At 35.5% G+C, this 19,139-nt stretch overlaps 1 protein-coding gene and 1 long non-coding RNA gene across 2 annotated transcripts in view; one reads left to right on the forward strand and one right to left on the reverse strand.

The window, feature by feature from the left end:
• The window catches only part of Cht6 (Chitinase 6), a 334,867-nt gene that overhangs the window by 87,295 nt on the left and 228,433 nt on the right, over nucleotides 1-19,139 (reverse strand). The window contains 1 exon segment of the mRNA XM_081751078.1: nucleotides 14,112-14,160. Coding sequence (XP_081607204.1) covers nucleotides 14,112-14,160 — 49 coding nt within the window.
• LOC145680495 (uncharacterized) overlaps nucleotides 1-19,139 on the forward strand; it is a 79,992-nt gene that overhangs the window by 13,735 nt on the left and 47,118 nt on the right. The window lies entirely within an intron of this gene.

Raw genomic sequence — 19,139 nt, forward strand, 5'->3', positions numbered from 1 at the left:
ATTTAGGTACAAAGTACAGTGGGAGGCAATCAGCATCAGAAGAAAGTGTGCAGCACCCATGGGAAATTTGTAGTGAGTTCCTCCAAATCTGTCAAACGTTTGTCACAACAGACCGGCTCGTTAAAATCTTTTTGCACAGTAGAGGGGGACGTTGGCTCAGTTATATAGCGCTCACTTCTGGTATGAGGCGTTTCTAGTTCGATCCCCGGCTCGTAATTTTGTGGTGAACAACATCACACCCGTAGATTTTCTCGGGGTTCTCCTGTCACATTCTCATTCCACCAATTATTTCACGATCTCTCACTTACTCATCAACACCAGTCTCCTTTAGCCTGAAGGGCATAATCGTTGGACGTAAAACCAGAAATTTCATTTCATTTTTATTTTTTCTATATTGCAAAGGATTCTATGAAATCAACTGCGCATGTATGTATACAAGAGGTTCGTTATTTACGAGTGCGGGAAGGAAACTATGAATCATGCAAGCAATATAACAAGTTTTTTTTCGAAACTTTCTTCTCACAGAAAGTAAGGATATTATAGATGAGATTTTCTTCTGATAAGATATGGTTTCATCTCTGGTTATATGCACAGCCAGGACACAAGGTTGTGGAATACACATAATCCGCATGTACTGTACAAACAACCTTTTCATAATTAAAAGGTTTGATTGTAGTGCGCCATGACCCATCCGAAAATTATAGGATGGATTTTTTTCATGACACTTTAAGTATGAAACGCTACTGCCGCGACATATTATAATCGTTCATTGGGCATCTCACTGAGGCTGAAATTACAGGTGCTTGATTGGAATATGACGGCACAACAGCGCATACAGCTCTGGCATTACTTAAGAATGTTTCTGGGAATCGCATTGTCTCCTACGGCACTTAGTTTGCATAGTCCCCTGATCTCACACTACAAAACTTTTACCAAGGGACATGTTAATGAATTTAATCCATACACGTTCGATACGTTGCAATATGCAATTTTCGTCTCAATACATCAACTTACCCGAAAAACCCTTAACAACGTTTTCAGAAACTTGCAGCATCATATCCAGATGTACTTACAGGTTGATAGTCATCAATTCCAACATCTCTAGGACCCGCAATCCTCACGTGTCACAATACTTTGACATTTGCTGAATATTCGATGACTTTCTTTACAGCGATTACTGAGTACACATTGACTTTAAGAATTCCTACATTATACACTAACACTAAAAAAGTTAGTGTATAATGTGGTTATAAAGAGAAAGTGAAAACGTCTTCTCTGTTGAAAATTTTGCGACGGATACAAGTTTTCAATGAAATGGCAAAATCCCGTCTCTGCCATTAATCCACTACCGCTCACACTACCAATACAATCTTCTCTGCCATTAATCCACTACCGCTCACACTACCAATACAACCAGTTATATCAAACAGCACTTTTATTCGATTCTTTAATTCGATTTACGTTTAGGGAGTCATAACTCATAAATACACTAAAAATTGAACAAAATACAGAAACCAACTTACTGAGACGTGTTGCGTCATTTATGTTGCAACTGACGCCTTTATCAAATGTTGCTACTAGTCCTGAGCCTACATTCAAAATCTTCCATGCCGGTACGTTTTTCACGATGCAGGTTTTCGCCGTAACACCGGCATTACAGTACGAAATAGCCTTGAGTCAACAAAACCCTACGAAATTCAAATTATTCACCTACCTATTGGCAACATTCTCTAAAGATACATACTAAAGATAATATTTTTGCTCGTGTCACAAAAACTATTTTCTTCTGTATTATTCTTCCCGCTCAGCTTGTGGATTCTCAACATAATGAGACTTAGTTATCTAGTCCACTTCTTCCTCTCCTTGCTCATACATCTCCAATACAGCAGTATTACGACTTCGCCCGTGTTGCAACTACTTCCGATCTCCCCTACCTACCTTGAACTCTTTTTTTTTTTTATTGTGTTATTTTGATTAAAGGGCGCATTCTAAGGAAAGTAAAGGAGGTTCAATTTGTCAGCCAATAATACAGTACGTTACAAGCCACCAAATTAGGAGGATGAAACTCGGTATATAAACTTCTCATTAAAAATAAGTGAACACGCATTACAGTATTTTTGAACATTTCAATTTTAAGTGGAGAGGAGTATTTTTTTATAAATCATTTCTTCATATTGAAAGCGATGTTGCCTATAAAGGAAACAGTTGAACAGTTTCAAATGAATTTTTGAACATAGTACATACTGTACCTTAAGCTAATATTTTATCATATAAATTTAATTAAAATGCGTATCCTAAGGAACGTGGAGTTCAACGTTTATGCCAAAAAATAGAATAACTTATGAAGTTTTTATTGTTATCCAAGGTGACCAGACGTCCCGTTCTAGCCGGGACAGTCCCTTATTTTCAACTGTCGTCCCGTTTTTTTCTGATTCTCAAACGGGACGCCTAAATGTCCCGTTTTTAAGCAAATATGACCCAGGTGTCCTGTAATTATTATTCAAAATATAAATGGTCAATGCTAATTCCACAGTCTTCCGTACCAACGCTCATTGGGAAGGTTCAGCCGTGCATAGAACTTCTGAATATTCAAATGAGAATTGAGTGTTCTGTGGTTCAAGTGGGAATTGAGTGGGAACTCTGAGTTTTGAAGTAGTTAAAAGTATTGTTGGGTAGTATTTAAGTTAGAAACGCTGTGTTATCATTCTTACTTGTGTATTTTGTAAATTGAAAACACTGCTGAGCCCCAAAATACAATGTGGAAGTCCACCCCCCCCCCCCCCCCCGTCGCCTATTCATATGCATCCCGTTTTTGAAAGTAAAAGTTCTGGTCACCTTGTTGTTATCCCTCTTCATTGATATGTGTATCGTAAGGAGGAGAGCAAGCTCAAATGCAGGGCAAGTCAAAATGATGATTAGAGCAACCCACATTATGCTTTATTTTTTGTGTAATTATACTTTATTTTTTCCAAATTATGTTTTATTATGTTTTATTGTTAATTTCAGTCATTGTTTCATATTAATCGTGTATAATGTAAAATATTCTATTTACTATACATTAAATATTCTAAATATCTTGATCTATTTATTAATATTTTATGCAACCAGTTTCTTTCATATTTAATGAAATTTTTACTTAATGCATTGTAAAGAGATATGCTTTACTCGAGTCAGTTTTTGTTTCACTTGTGTGCACCTTAGAGGTGCATACAGAAAGGGAAAGTAAAAGATATCACCAAAAAATACAGAAAGTGTTCGAGCTCAAGAGGTACACATAAGAATATAGTGTGGAGTTCTTGTGTACTATTCACTGTTGGCGGAAAGTTTTCTCCATTTCCTTCTTTTTCTCCACATCAGAGGATTACACCGAAAAGTTTACAGAAATAAAAATTAGCTTTTTATTGTTGCATTGTTATCTTCTCAATGATTTTGCTTTGTAAATATTGGTTTTTAAAAATATTAATATAGTATGTTAAACTTGTAGTTAAACAGAATTTTCCAAGAATTGTGCTATATATTTTAAATTATGCTTTATGCTTTATTTTCTAAAATTATGCTTTATTGTGCTTTTAAAATTAATTTCTTCTGGACCCTTAAATAACCACAACCATGTTCAAGGTACCAACTATATGTCCAAATTACTATTATGCTTTTGGGTAGCTCTAATGATGATCAAGTCGAAACGTTCACTTTTAAACTTTAGTTCACACGTAGTGTTTCTACTCTCTACCGCTAAGAGTCAGTAGCGAGCATGAAATGAATTGCTGATGACCGCAACATGCTACAAAAGGTTTGGTAGGAGATAAATTATCTACTTGATGTGTACCGTGTTACGCGAGCTGCTTATATATACACAACACTTGTGATATGTTTGAAGCTAACTTTGACAATTTACCTTCCTTAGCACATGTCTCATAATAACATATCTTTAGTTGATTTCACAGAATAAACGTTTGAAATCGGATCCATCATTTTGAGCTGCCCTGTATTTTCCGTAAACCTATTCTCCTTATGCGAAGACTTCGGACTAAGGAGATTTCAGCTGGTATATTCTGGACATATGAGTAATACTTAATATAGAGAATAAAATGTTTTTAAGTAAAGATATGTGTACGGTTTCGTAATTAGAGTTACAGTAAACTGAGAAACTCAGTCGTTTTAAATGTTACAATGAAAAAGTTTCTCTTTCTTTCTTACTTACATTCTGTCTTTGTTTCTTTCTTTACAAGAGTTCCTTCTGGTTAAACAGTATGCGTATATGAAGTCTTAATTAATTTACATATATATATTGCTTTTTTATATTACATTATTGGGTAAAATGTAAATGTTACATCGTTATAAACTTTTAATGTTTGATTTCATACAATACTAGCAGAACACCCATTCTTAGCACGGGGAGAATAATTTCATTTTTGGACATAAAGGGTTGAATTAGAGATGGACACGAGCGAGTTCGAGTGAGTTTTCTTTGAAACTCGACTCGACACGAAACAGATATCTTTGAGCTCGACTTGAGAACTCGGATCAAAAATTTTCGAGTTTCGAGTAAAGTCGAGCCAAAACGAGCCAAATCGAGCTAAGTCCTGTGTGTAGTTTGAAGTACTCCCTTCAAGTATCCTACATAGACAATATAAATATCAATGATACTACTACTACTACTACTACTACTACTACTACTACTACTTATTATTATTATTATTATTATTATTATTATTATTATTATTATTATTATTATTATTATAACATCACCAGGCATGAAAGATAGGCGGTTTATATCTGAATACAAAAGCTAGTTAACAGCCGATCTCGGCAGTGATGTAAATTTTCCGGAAAATTTTGAAACGGAAAATTTTCCGCTTCATAAAAACATACTCCACTTATTTCTACATCAATGTTTAGCTGTAAAATTTACTTGTAATAAATATTGCCTGAAAAAAAGTTTCATGAAGTGAAAATCTAACGATTCTTCATTTCTGCAAAAGTGTTTCACAAATTTCAATGTATTCTTTCCTCAAAATTCACCTCTGAATCACAAAATCGTATTTCGTCAGTTTCATAAGCGTAAGAGGAAATTTTCTCATAGCTTCAAACACAATAAAATCAAAGCATTTCTTCTTATTTTCTGTTACAAAAATAATCTTCGTAAGGAACTGGAACTTCATTGTTTTCTCTAGTTATTTCATTACACAAGGAAGCCTATATGTGAAGAAATAATGGAATTTTTGTCTTTGAAATAATTGATAAATTCACAAAGGTTTCTTTTCGCTTTCTTGTTACATTTTAAACAACGAAATGAGATATTTGTACTCTATGAACTTTATTTATATTCCGTGTACTTTACACACACACATATACATATATACGCACAGAGAGAGAAACACTATGTAAGTTTTTACTTGCCAACTCGAAATATTAGAAAATTTTCCGGCTCCGGAAAGCTAATTGGAAATTTAGAATTTAATGCTGTTTAACTTTCCTCTACAGGAATTCAACTTTACAGCTCAATGTGCAGTTAAACACAGTGGAAAATTTTTCACCTAACATCACTATACATAATATTCAAAATTGTCTGGGTTATGAAAAGTTTTTCCACTTGTTTCTACATCATAATGAAAATTTTCCGATCCATGAAAATTCCTTTCACTTGTTTCTACAGAGAAATAAAACTTTCCGATTCATAAAAAGTTGTTTTACTTTTTGCTTCAAAATAATGAAAATTTTCCTACTCATAAAAAGTTTTTCAGTTTTCCCATATAGACGGAAAATTTTTCAATTCACGAAAAAAATGTTTAACTTGTTTCTAATAGTACCGGAAATTTTCTGAGCCATGAAAACTTTCAGTTTCCTTAAACGACCTTTCACATTTTAACATTTCTGTATACATGAAGTCAATCAATTTTATGGTTAATGAGGAACTGTTACTTGATCACTGATATTTGTTTAGAACGGAAAATTTTCCGGAAAAATACTGGGGAAAATTTTCCACCTCACATCACTAGATATCGGTCATCTAGAAGTCTTCAGGAGACATCGACATCGTTCACGAGGTTCTGGGTTTGAGTTCCGGAGAAGCAAATATTCAGACTCGAGCCAAAAATTATTTAAAATTATAAGGTGAAGGCCAAATTTGTTCAAAACTGCTCGGGCTGGGTTTATGGTTGTTAACGGGTTGGCTCACGGCTAATTCACTATCGAGTCAAACCGAGAAGTGAGCCGAGTCAACAGCTCACTCTACCCAGCCGGCTCGAGCCGATGGCTCATTCGAAACGAGCCGGCTTGAGACATCTGTTCAATTGAGCCGAGTCGATGGCTTGTCCCAACTAAGCCGGCTCAAGCTGTTCGCTCAGTTGAACCGAGCCGAGCCGGTTGACATCACTACCCGGGTTGGGCTTCTGCTTCGGCTCAATAAAATACAGATCTCAGCCTTGATGATAAGAACTACAGTAGTATATACATATATTGGTGCTCCCGATATTAGAGGCTGCCTCGTTATAAAAATCTGTTGTCTTCTCGTTATCGAGACGAGACGAAATGTGAGCACCCAAGCAGTGTCCACTTTCGTGAGCAACACTAAAATTATTCCACATTACTGCTTCCGTTTCTCATGGCTTTCGCTTTCCAGTCTAATTAAGCCATGATTTCAAAACGAGTTAAAACAAGCTGAACGAGCGAGCCATTTATCAAACTCGACTCGACTCGAAACTCGACCTCAAAAACAGTGATTTGGCTCGGAACTCGACTCGAGAAAATTACCTTTGACTCGACTCCTACCCATCCCTAGGCTGAATTTTGATTTTTCGTCTCAGCGACCCCGAAAACTGTGGATTCGACACTAATATGGGTAATTTCGATCACATATCATATATTTTCGATCATAAATATATATATTAGGTACTTGCGGCAAATAAGGCTCGGAGGAAAATAAGGCCCAGTGCGAAATTTCATAGGTTAGAATGACTGTAGGAGAAATCTGACAACATTACAAGTAGCGATTACTCTTCGTCTTCTTGTGCATGGTTAAACGGAACACTGGCAGTATTGGAGCATCGAGCAGCCAGTTTCCATGTGTTGATATAATTTAGGGGAGCAAAGTAAGTTCATTTTTTCTGTGTAGAATAAAGCTAGCCCGAAATATCTTGTGTATTTGTGAGGATCATAGTGTTTAGTATTTGGGATAGTAGTTACTTCGTTTTAGTTCTAAACATGTTTGTAGATAATAATCTATAAAATAACGAGTACATGGTCGGTGAATAAGGCCCATCAAAAATCTGCTTACTGGCCCTTACTGCTCTACAAAACTTGTATGCATTGTTAAATACTTAGAAACTTTCAACTTGAATGTGTGTTACGTTGTTATTCTTTCTTGGCCAGTGCCAGCCTCTGTAGTAGGGCAGTCTGTCATGTTCTTGCCTAGTTATTGACTATGGGGTTCGCAGGTTCGAGTTCTGCGTTGCTGTCTTTCATAATGTAAATCTCAATTTTTAATGCATGCGAATGGCTCATACCACTGTTTTGGGGTATGTTCTAAGCACATTTTCGTGTGGTTCTGAGCGTTCCAGGTATCGTTCATTATGCGACAAAGAATGGATCGGTGACATGCGAAGCTGTAAAGGGTACGGTGTATGGTATACGACGAATGCATTGGCTCGGTCGACACCGATGATGAAGAATTAATTTCCTGAAGTATTATAAAGTATAAACTTTGTTAAAACTTAGTGTGAAATCTGTTTCCAATGGTGGTTTGTTTATTATGTGTCCAAGCTTATTCTTTAAAATTCACTTAGTTGCAACGACATAACTAACGACCGCATAACACAAGGGAGATTACCTGTATCCTTAATATTTCATATCCATATTTTTACTAAATATCGTTTTATTATTAGTATTTCGAGTGCTGTGAAAATGTTACGTGTTAATTGAATTCAAGTGACCTCTCAGGTCATAAAATTTTACTTTTCAAATGGTGGGCCTTATTACCTATCGTGTGGGTAACAGTCCCGTATCCAGGGGGGAGCCCTTCCCCTAAATTTTTATTGGCCCCTCCTAAAATTTACACGGTAGGCTTACAAGTGAACTATAATATGGTGATGAACTATAATGTGGTTGAATCGCCCCCCCCAAACTTCGAGCGACCCCCCTAAATTTTTGGGCTGGCTACGGGCCTGGTGGGTAATAAGGCCATTTCGTATGTGTCTCTTTCAATACGTTTTTCATATATTTAGCTCAATGTTTAAGTTAAAATTAATACACCATAAGATAGATAAAACATTGACAAATAAAATGTATACATTTTTTTTCTATTACATCATATGTAGGGATGCGCACGAGACGAGTCGAGACATTATTTTCCTGACAAAATTCGAGTCGAGACACGGCTCTTCCAATAGAAAAATATACATTTTTCCAGTCGAGACATCACTTTTACAGCACATTTTCTAGACGAGACAGCCACAAATCTTGTCTCGTGTGCATCCCTAATCATATGTATTTAAGTAATGAAACATTTATACTTAGGTGGGCCTTATTTGCCGCAAGTACCATATATATATCCCCTAAGTTGCATCGTCAAAGTGAAGTGATAAAAGAACATCCTGAGCTAAACCTTATCTATGCAGAAACTTTTATCGATATCGGCCAGGTGGTTCAAGAGATACAAAGTCACGAGCGCATTCGAACGGTATGAAAATACCTTTAGTAATTTCAAGAACAGCCTATCTTATTTCCTCCTCAGAGCACTGATTCATAATAATTCTTATACCTGTCAAAGGAAGTCTGGGAAACAAGTTTATTATGAGCCTAAGCTTTAGATGTAATCAAACGTCAACAACATGGCGAAGATAATTACTTCCGGGCTTAAAAAAACACTTAAACAAAATAATGATATTGTTTACTTTTGTCTTCACAACCATTTACAGAAAGCCTTTTGGCACCCAGAACAATGCTCCCGGCGTGTAAATCTCTTGTGCAGACAATAACAAGGAAAAACAAAAGTGCAATATTTGATTTTTATCATTCTCTCTCTCTTTGCCATTGTGCAATAATAATAGTGCAATGTGTTGTTGCATACCATTGAAAGCAACCATAATTACTTTCTTTTCTGTTAACATTAAATAATATCAGAGGGGGGGGGTATCAGTAGCCATAAAGTGTGAGATTACTACGACAGAAGAATGATTCCATGGAACAGCAAAGCATTATGTGGTATTCATATTCCGAGTGATTGAAAGTACGATTAATCGAAAATGAGAAAGGAATAGATACCTGTAATAATAGTTATAATTTCAAAATTCAGTGAATTTCATTCACGTACTTAATTTATGTGCGTAATTGATATGATATTCAATTATTCTCAATGAACCACATTGAGAGTCTCATGTGTTGATGGCTCGAGCGTCATTTGGGAGAGAGGAGAGGGCAATTCCCTCTGAATTAAAAGCATGTTTTGTAAGAAATTGTATACCAATACTATTAATAAAAAAAGTGAAACTCTTATGTTGATGGGTTACTATATCTGCCCTTCTCCCTCCTCCAGGTAGAATCTGAAATGACGCTATTGGTTGTTAGTCTAATAATAATAGCTTCAGTTCCAATCAACCGAGAAATCCTATTGATGCGCTTTTTCATAATATTTTGTTGCTAGTCAACCATTTTACTGCTTTGTTAAAAAGGAAAAGCACAAAGTCTGAGTCTTATTTTGTATTAGAGATACTCTACTCATACCTACGGGCACAACGGTGGCTCAGTAGCAGAACTCTTAATTCTGGTGCATGCGGTCTCTGGTTCGATCCCCGCCCAAGTAAGTTTGTGATGGACAACATCGTGTTCGTAGGTTTTTCGAGGTCCCGTTTCCTCTCACTTTCTCATTCTACCAATTTTTCCATCATTCACTTGCTTTAACCATAGTCTCCCTTAGCCTAAAGTGCATAATCGTAGGGCGTTAAACTTAAATATTTCATTTCTACACACAACTATACTCGTCAATATCGTTACCATCAAACCGAAGGTTTTCAACCCCCGAATGGGGTGGGTGGACCTTCCTTTAGTCCTGCTACCTAGACTTTCCGATGCAATCTTAAAAAGTATTAGTTTGGTATTGAGGTAGTAGCTTTCGAAGGTGTCAGTAATGTCAGGATTGGTGAAGTGTGAAAAGGGCCTTGTTCGTTTGTGTCGAGTCTTGCTGTGTGGACTCGTCAACAAACAAGCCAGTCTGTTAGGAGTAGAAGCCGAATTGACGTTTGATCTTGAGCACTGCTGTTACATGGACCAATTCAATTATAGCGACGTCACCAATACTGTGATATGGTAGTCAGTTTCGACCAACATATGCACTGTACATTGTAAAAAAAATGGCTATATGAATTCAATACATGACTCTGCATTATCCTAGTTGTATTAAAGGTTGGCACAAGCCTGGTGCTACTTTGAAACGTTGAATGGACTACCTGACATAATAAAATAAAGCATAAATTGTTTATATGTGCTTACAAGGAACGAAATATAGTCAGCGACGAAGAGGAACATAGTAAATATAGGGACAGCAGATGGCAGCACTTCTACTCATGTAAAAGTCAGAAAAGTCATACGCTCACAAAACTGTTTTCGTGAAAGATTACACGTTGTTCATTACTTCGTATAAATGTCAAATGTACGGGATAAATCTTTGCTCATAGCAAAAAATTTAAAAAAAAACACTAATATAGATTTTCAATATTAGTTATTAGATATTTACGATATCTTCGGAAACCAATGTGCACTCTTTAAATTAGTGTAGATCCTGTATCTATTCAATATAGGATTTTGAGGTGGCTCTGATAACTTTCTCAAATCATTGTCCGTAGTAAATAAAAGATTTCACCGGCCATGATAAATAATGCAGTTCCTAATATTAGTATCTCAATTAGTAGTAGTTCACCGTGCTACCTGTGATGTTATTCATACTTAACAACATATGGTATATATAGAAAGATCATCGTGACTCTGTTCCAATTTTCCACGTTTCTTCGTTCAATTACTTAGTGCTGTAACACTGATGCGGTGTTATTTTCATACCACTCAACACCTTCTCTGTGTGAAATTGGTAACACTAGGCCGATGTTAACCGCAACAACGTATCTTTGGTGTTAAAATGGTAGTCATATTGGGACCTTTGGCTTGGGGTAAAATTGTGTTAAAAATGCTGTATATATTCTTAGCGAAATGAAGAACTTGTTAATATGCTGCAATATTCACCTGCTGCAAGCAAGTTTCTCACCAGTGGTTGACCAGAGTATCGTGAGGTCATTGGTCAACGTCAAACATCAATTCGCGTTTGCCACGTAGTTTTAGCTCCATTGTCAATGTATTATCGTTCAAATTACTACTGAATTTCTTATCAACATTTCATTATGGTCTTTACTTCTCTTAACAACTGGGACAGAACATGAATAAAATCCTAACGCAAACTTCCTGTTAGACATTGCAGAAATATACGAGACGTTTAAAATTATGGGCGTTCCTTTTAACATCAAATAAATCTAGTAAAGGATTTTGGATAATCTTATGTACTCCATCTGATCTGAGAAATTTAATAGACCACAAACTAATATCAATCATGCTGAGACGTGTTTTGCTGAAACTTTCCTCCTTAAAAATTCGGCATTTGTTAAACTAGGCATAATCAGATTTTCTTAAAAAAAAAAAAAAAAAAAGTTTTGGAGTGATGAGTAAGCAAATTGTAAGGGTTGTCAATGGACATTCCCTGCACAAGAGACATGTAATTTTAATTTAACTTATCTTAGCTCCAGAAGGAAGGACGGCTGGAAAACTCCAGGGCTGTCGGAGGTATGTCTAGAAGAAACACTGATTATAATTCAAAATTCAGAAGTTTGTCACCACGTGCGTTACGGTCAGAAAATAATAAAATAAATACATACAAATGAACAGGCAGAGGTATCGGGTTTTAAAGATTAGTGCGGATGCTCTAATTCACGATTCACAACCTGAGTATTTGGGGGTATGAAATGCATTCGAAACTTAACAGGGGTCCAAGGGTTCTCCCCCGGAAAATTTTAAAAATTGACCTGAAAATGCAGTTTTAGGTATTTTGAATGAAAATAGTAGCTTTTTGTTTATTACTTTTAAAAAAAAGTGGAAAATATTCTTGAATGATATGGCGGCGTAATTAGAGAGGTTCTGGGGTTCTAACCTCCTATCTTAATTCTCGTTGAACTATCCTGAACGATAACCTTTGGATTTAGAGATTTTAAAGAGAAAGGAAGCAAATGAAGTGTGTTAAATAGAACAAAATTTAAGTGCATCTTTTTGTATAATGATCATGTATATAATACAACATATTGAAATTTTGTCTTTCCTTCTATTCTCCCCCTCTTTTTTTTTTTTTTTTTTTGTATTTTTCTTGCTAATGCATCAGAGCATCCTCGGAGTTGGTGCCTCTGGCAAGAAGTCTGAATGAAACTTTCTTCTCTTTAGATTGATTTACTGGATATTAAAATATATTTTAAGTCTAAATAAGGCTTGCAGGTGTTTTTCAGATACCAAGAAAATAGTTTAAGCCTTTCGAGATTTTAAATTAAACTACGCACGAAGTGATGTGACAAACCTCGATTTGTATCTCGTTTTGCCACACTAATTTTCTTGTTCTAAGTTTTATGTATGTTGAAACAATGCGTTTACGTATATATTTATGCGTTGACGTATTAGTGACATCATGAATGTAGTTAGGGTAGACGAGTAGGAATACGTATAATTTCAATGCTTCTGATTCGTGTAATTCTATGTATTAAAATGCTAGATTTATATGTTTGGGTGAAGAAAATTTTAATGTTTGTAATCCTTTCGACAGTGAGTTCTCGAGACCAGGCTCTAGAAAGATGTCGTTTTCACTGATCGATTGCAAATTTTGTGCAGATTGTTCAGTTCTAATTGAATATTTTAAAAAATGACCGTTATTTCTTTTTTACATTTTTTAGGAGTGCACTAGAAGTGTTGATTTTTTTAAAAAAAGTAAAATTAAATTAAATCTTTGAGCTTTACGTCCCACGGTTATTCCGGTTAGGCTAAAGGAGACGGTGATTATGAGAAATGAATGAAATTGTGGAATGAAGAAAGTAGGAGGAAACGGGAGATCCCCGAGAAAACCCACGAGCACGGTTTTTGTACACCACAAAGTCCACACGGCGCGAGCTGGGATGGAACCAGGGACCCCAAGCACCGGAGGTGAACGCTCTACCACTGAGCCACCGCACCCTCTTAAAAAAAGTAAAGCATCATATCCTACGAGCTATACATTTCAACACTACGCATTTGTATACGAGGATAGCATATCTTTCCGGCCTTTGTTTGATGGCCAAATGATAATTAAAAACGAAGGATAACCATTTCTCCAGTCTAAGATGAATCTTCATTGTTTGGAGTGTTTTGCCCAATGAACACAATATAGCACTGACATTATAATTAATTGTTTGTGTAATTGTATTTGCTTTATACGTACTGCATGCAAGAAAAAAGGAAAGGCTGTTCATAAATTAAATAGAAACTCCAACCGGAAGTAGGCTCAAATCTTCCAAACGGTGCGAGATATTGAAAAAAATAATTTAAAAACATCTCCCCTTTATGGTACCCTTTGGCAATTTTTATCAAGACGTCTTTCACTTGTGTCTGTAAAGGGATATGTACAGATATTGTGAGAAATGACAAGGAGATTTATGTTCATATGTGAATGATGCGCTGTGTAGAGAGTGCAGGTTGAGCTAGTATAATTTAAAGAGTAGGCTAGTTTTTCTTACGTTAGAAAGTCTATTTTGATTTAAAGAATTAAATTTTTCTTAAAGAGAATATAAAAATAACATGATTAAAATTAGAATCCGAACTATTTTCTTAAATCTCGTTAAATCTTGCTTTCATACAAAATTGATCCCCCATTGTTTTTTTCCTCCTTGGGCCCCTCTCAATACAATTTATGGGTGCGAACCTTGCAATACAAACTAATTTTGTTTTAAATGTCTAATCTTGGAAAGTTTTGTACTGATATTTATAGATATGCTGTTGGCAGTGTAATCAAATTATGCTGATCTCATCAAAAGAAAACTGGTAAAGATGCACATAATACTCACTTGTGGTAGCGAAGCATATGGCAGATAATAGTAACAGGAAGAGACGCATCTGTAAGAAAAAGAAAAACAGATTAAAGAAAACAAACACTATAATATTCACGCAACTAACATCTAACATTTATCCATAAGATATTTCAAATTATGTTTTGTTATTTTTACGAACCCCTGTGCTGAGCCATATACCCTAATTTCAAAGAGTTTTCTAAAGAGATACATCAACAGTTCATGGATATAAAAATTCTGTAAGAACAGTGGCGAACACAAGGAAGAGTCCCATGTTTTAACTCCCTTCAGCAAGATATTATGCAGAAGTAAGCATTTACCATATCAAGATGCGAATACAAACACTTGAAATGGCACAAAGTTGGGAGTTTGAAGCACCCCTGACGAAATCCTGCTTACATCATTGTGTAATATATACACGGTGTATATAAGAAGGTTCCCTAAAAATCGAGTTAATAGCAGATGAACAGTTATTTTTCATTTTTTTAATAGAAAGGTCCAGAATCAAACCTTGACTAGTCGTCTTCACTAGAATACTGTATTTCTAGTTGCACCAGACAAGTGTCAAAGTGAGTACTTACTTATGAGTATATAAGTATTTAAGATGCATATGCCAAGGATTTGATTGCCCTTGAGAGCTCATTTGGTTCGAATTCTACGTTAAGTTATAGATCCAGGTCTCGTATAGCCTTAGTATTGAAAGGAGCGCTAAATTCCAATTCAACGAAGTGTCAAAGTGGAACCATCAATATACAAATCCTAGCGTACTTCACTCCAAAAAATATTATCCCGCTGCTATTGTTAAATTTCAAAAAACTTAAGTTCACAGTTGAAGTACTTGTGAAAGCTGCGTTAATAATTAAATAAATAAATAAATAAATAACGATTTCCGAATAATCTGATGGAAATCATTGGCCACGGATATTAATTGACATTGTAATTAAATTATCTCATTCTAAGTCAGTTTCTTCCTTCCATCATTTAAATTTTCTGATCGCAACTGTTGCCAACGAACAATTTAATTGCATAAAGTGTTGCAACCTCAGCATGTAATTAGATTGCTGGTGAGGCTTTCATTTACCGACTAATTCTGGTGTCGAGCTGTATCTTATGATTCCTCATTGCTTGTAATTCACGAATTTATAGAATTGATTTGATTTTTCGCTTTAGTGAGTGGATTCACGGAGTGTACCTATGTGTAAATTAATAGAAAACATCGTGTTCTTTTGCATGTTTACCTAACATATCTACTGACAATTGTACAAGTGTTGCTAATTTAGAGATTTTCTCCCTAAATTTGGGGAAAATGTACCTAAGCGATATTTGAAAAATAAGTTTTGGATCAAATTTTTCGTGGTAAATTTCTATCAAATTTAATTTAATCCTACAAATTCTCGAGGATATGAGTTTACTTTACCTAGGACCTCAATACTTACTTAACTATCCTTAGTTTTCTCGTGAGCCATATCGAAATTTATTTACTTGTAATTGTTAGATCGATTAAAATCTCAGAAGTTACGTCTGAGCTGAAATACTCTTTTGAAATTTATGGTGTTTTGGGGAAATTTGACATCGGATGTAAAGTTAACAGTATTGCACTATAGTTGCTTGGTGGTTTTTAAAAAACGTAAGAGTTACGTTTAATCCATTGTAGGTGCTCCATTTTATTACACCTACGAAGCGAGAAATCAGTTCATTAGTAAAACGACTTTCTTTTGAATAGTTTTAGTGAAACACAGCATCATGTGTAAGGTAAAATGCTGAAGATCTAACCTTATAATATTATTCACAAATGTTTATTACAATAGTTGATAGTTGTAACAATTGCTTTGAGGGCTTACATACTATCATTACTGAGTTGATTTCTCTTTGCGTTTGTCAGTGATGAATTCACTAGCATATCTGTCGAAATACATTTTAAGACTACTCTAATGGTCAATCTCGTAGTTGCATGGCCAACACATTTTTCACTGATAATTCTTCATGATTCAAAGCGTCAAAAAATAGTTACATATTACATATTACTAATGAAATATGGCACAATCACCTACATTGATTGGCTAATGTTTTGAGAATTACATCAGTTTCCTTTTATAGTCCGAATGAAAAGTATAGCATTTTCCCTTAATTTTTAACAACTCATATATCTTACTTTGATACAACGATGCTGGATACACAATATTAATATAACTTAAGGAAATCATCATTGCAGAAACAAAAGGCCATCGGAAGATCCTATCCTGTGCAACACCAGTCTAATCAGAATTATTAACACCCAACCAGTGGCTTATGCAAGGAAAGGATTGTAAGATTTTAACCTCTCCCCTTCACCAAGATATGGAAAAATAAACATTGACCATATTACGATACGTACATAAAAATCGCGTGTCCGTTGAAATGACATGAATTTGGGTGTTTGACTACCTTGATTAAATTCAGTGTACGCCACTGGATCTAACTTTCCATACTCTGTAACATGCACATGTCGTATGTAGTTCCGCATTACAGAACTTTGTTCTTGTCGTTTTGAATTACATACATAGGTTATATACAACGGATAAATTAAGTTTCCAGAAATGTACTTTTTTTCAGTATCGCTTCTAAAGATTTTTTTTTTTAAAAAAAGTGCATCAGTTCGGATTCTACTTTGGATTATAGGTCCATGTCTCATACAGCTTTGGTGCTAAAAGGGACGCTAAATTCAATCAAACAACAGAATTACATTTATATAAACTATCAGAATTTGTAAAGTTTTTATAATCTATACTAGTTTCAGATTCTCCACTATATAATGTACACTGAGAAAAATCCGTTATCCGGACAGCGGTATGTTGTACAAATATATGGAATCCTTACGTTTAGTACGGAAATCTGTATGGAGCATACGTTATCCATATACTACATAATTACTGCCTTTTTCTCACTTAGATATTACATCATGTTGCTGCAGGATGTCTGACATCGAACAAACTTCCGTATATTACATATGTATACGTATATTATATACGTCAGCTATATATTTCATACATCCATCTGTATGTGAGATTCTGACCGCCCATGGACAGTTCTTTCTTTCATCATGAGTGACGTCATTGAACAAAGAACAACTGTCGTTTTCTTGCGGGTCGGTTTATGCATATCGTGTCACGGCGTGGGAGGTCGTAACACCCTTCATTCTATATCTTCTACTTTATACTTTTAATACTTTACTACGTAACACGATCTTATTAATTTATTATACGCTTCATATATTTACTAACTATCCAACGATATTTGTTGTCTCGGGCATTAAATTGGTGAAGAAGAAGAAGAAGAAGAAGAGTCATTTACTGAACTAGGTTTGTTTACAGCTAAAAAGAACAAAGGAAGGAAACAAAAGCCTGAGTAAGTACAATAGTTAACTATAACATTAATTAAATATTCCTTTAATTACCGATTACTTTAGTATAACTCTCTTTAAGCTTTATAAATCACTAACATGTTAACGTGACTTCTGGTTGCAACTCTTCCTATTTTAACCCGTTAGTTAAGAAGAAAGAATGGGCGAATCTGAATTTTGAGAATTCTTTGAACATTGGCGCTTATAAACTTTTTCTACATTTCAAGGTGCAAAAAGTAAATGTTGTGTTTATTTATTTCTTTTTAGACGGTCCCTTCCTCGGAGGAGAATTACTATAACATAGAGTAAATCTCATAACTTCATAACATGTTTGCTTAGAAACCGTTTTCAGCGCGAATATCGTCTTCGTGTAGTCTAAAAGACTGTTAGCCATTTTTGCTAGAATATTTTCACATAAAGCTTTTTGTTTAACGTCCTGCGATTATCCACCAAGGTGATGATGAGATAGGTGATAATGGTTGCAAAAAGAAAGTGGGGTGGAACGGAAGAATCTTAAGAGTAATCACGCACACAGTGTTTGCCCACCAAAAGCTCACTTGACAGTAGCTGGAATCGACCCATGGACCCAAGGCGTCAGAGGTGAGAACTCTACCGGGTCCAAGATTTGTTTCGTGAAACACTCTGAAGGGAGGGAATCAATTTGTAAAAATAGTCGAGTAGCACAGAGAGTTAAGGCACCAAATGTGATGGGGCGGAAATTATTATCAGTCAACTTTACTTAGTTTTACTATGCATGCAAATTTACTAGCTTATCTGACCTACTTGTAAGCGCGTAACATTCCAGTTTTTGACGTTTCAAATCTGAAAATATTATGTTGATAGGTTTTCGTGATAAATACTTTCAATATAGAAAAGTAATTCACGTGAAATATATTTACGACGTTAGACGGTCTGTTACTTACAACTCATGGTTTATAAAAGGTATAAATAATACAATGTATATATGTACTGTATGCTGTACACTTATAACATGAAAAAAAGTTTGCAATTTTATTAATAGAGGCCATGATGGGTTAGTGGTAAGGCCTTTACCTCTGGCACATGGGGTCCTTGGTTCGATCCCAACTCGCGCCAAGTGAGCTTTGTGGTGGACAAATGTCGTGTGCATGTTTTTTCTCGGGGTTCTCCCGTTTCCACCCACTTTCTTCATTCCACCATTTCACTCATCTCTCATCATCACTGTCTCCTTTAGCCTAGCCAGCATAAACGTGGGATGTAAAACTTAGAGATTTCATTTCATTTCATTTTTGAAGTAGTGACTTCGACTTTATTCAGCGGGGGTGGTGGCTCAGTGATAGAGTGTTCACCTCCGGTGCTTGACGACCCTGGTTCGATCTCAGCTCGCGTCGAGTGGACTTTGTGGTGGACAAACACCGTGCTCTTGGTTTCTCTCGGGGGTTCTCCCGTTTCCTCCCACTTTCTTCATTCCACCATTTCACTCATTTCTCATTATTGCCGTCTCCTTTAGCCTAACCGGCATATCCCTGGGGCGTTAAACTTAAAGATTTCATTTCATTTCATTTTATTCAGCGGAAAGTCAAAGTTTGGTTTGGAAAAAATCATCGAAATTTATTTTATTTCTTCGGAAAATTCGATTACGTCATTTACGTGTTTTAGTTCTTCTA

This window comes from Thermobia domestica, chromosome 3 (assembly GCF_964235325.1).
Source record: "Thermobia domestica chromosome 3, izTheDome1.hap1.1, whole genome shotgun sequence".
Classification (NCBI taxonomy): Eukaryota; Metazoa; Arthropoda; class Insecta; order Zygentoma; family Lepismatidae; genus Thermobia; species Thermobia domestica.